Below are 1011 nucleotides of genomic sequence, written 5' to 3'. Positions count from 1 at the left end.
TACACTAAAACTCTATAAAGCTTAATTGTATTGTAGTATTGCAAATATGTACATATTAGTTATTCATATATCGATTTCCTCATGTGTAAAAGAATTGTTGCAATATTGCTAACATGTGTATGTATATACATAAAAATATGCACATTTACCATACTAACCAAGAAGCCAATGGCCGTGTTCCCGTCCGTTAAAAATATTTTCGAAATACGCGCGTTCATTGGAATGTTTCCACACCAATGAGTCATGTGCTGATCCTCCATACTTAGCGTTAATTCCCATTATATTCATTTTATGATCGCAAATCTGAAAAGTATTTACTCAAATAATGTATAACGCATTTAAAGTGATCAATTTATATTTACGATCATTGCATTTAGGCTGTGTCTTCCTTTTCGGTTGAAGTAAATCTCTTCATTTTGCGTGGGCCTTTGGAAGAAAAGGTGCGTACCATCCACACAACCGATAACTGAAAACAATAATTTTTTTATTGAAAAAATTTATTAAATTTATGTGAATCACCTCCTGGTATTGCATACTTCCGGTAAAACCACTGCTTTGTTGTTGCCGCATCACTTGGATTATGTACTCTCCATTGAATCCATAGAGGACACAGTACGGCTTCCAGCTTCCTAATAGTTTCTGTGACTATTCCCGAGAGCGTACTTTGGGCTACAGAAACGCGGGAGTCATTTCCGGTTAGCCATTGATAGCCACCTCCTCCAAGGACTTCCAATGTCGCACACAGTCTTAGGATTGGAGGAATATAGGTTGAACGACTTCCCTTATTGTCAGCTGTTATTCGAAGCACATAACAAAAGGCTTCGCGAGACAGACGAAATCGTTTAACGAAGCTTGAATGAAATGCATTATATATATATTTATATGTATGTATGTACATACATATGTAAACAAAATTAACAAAAAAAATTATAGAATATTTTTGCATATATATCGCTGGTCCTGTGCAATGACGACACAATTCAAAATTCAAAAAATTACAACTGTTACTAC

General features: G+C 35.1%; 1 protein-coding gene across 1 annotated transcript; it reads right to left on the bottom strand.

Moving 5' to 3' along the window:
* Positions 1–25: 25 nt before the first annotated feature.
* On the bottom strand, positions 26–994 carry LOC118732885 (putative nuclease HARBI1). The gene is made up of 3 exons (XM_036461989.1): positions 520–994; positions 363–466; positions 26–303 (listed from the first exon to the last, which is right to left on the bottom strand). The coding sequence occupies exons 1-3, from the start codon at positions 944–946 to the stop codon at positions 154–156; spliced, it is 681 nt and encodes a 226-aa protein (XP_036317882.1). The 5' UTR covers positions 947–994; the 3' UTR covers positions 26–153.
* Positions 995–1011: the final 17 nt, after the last annotated feature.

This window comes from Rhagoletis pomonella, unplaced genomic scaffold (genome assembly GCF_013731165.1).
Source record: "Rhagoletis pomonella isolate Grant_MI unplaced genomic scaffold, Rhpom_1.0 Rhpom_scaffold_32033, whole genome shotgun sequence".
NCBI classification, from domain to species: domain Eukaryota; kingdom Metazoa; phylum Arthropoda; class Insecta; order Diptera; family Tephritidae; genus Rhagoletis; species Rhagoletis pomonella.
Note: the sequence above shows the minus strand (reverse complement) of the source record. Positions and strands in the feature narration are given on the sequence as shown.

Excerpts from the sequence above, each read along its gene's own strand:
- LOC118732885 (XM_036461989.1), bottom strand. The coding sequence starts at position 946 with ATGCAAAAATATTCTATAATTTTTTTTGTTAATTTTGTTTACATATGT. Across the intron at positions 467-519 it reads GAAGTATGCAATACCAGGAG|TTATCGGTTGTGTGGATGGT; the intron begins GTGATTCACATA and ends TATTGTTTTCAG. Across the intron at positions 304-362 it reads ACAGCCTAAATGCAATGATC|ATTTGCGATCATAAAATGAA; the intron begins GTAAATATAAAT and ends AATACTTTTCAG.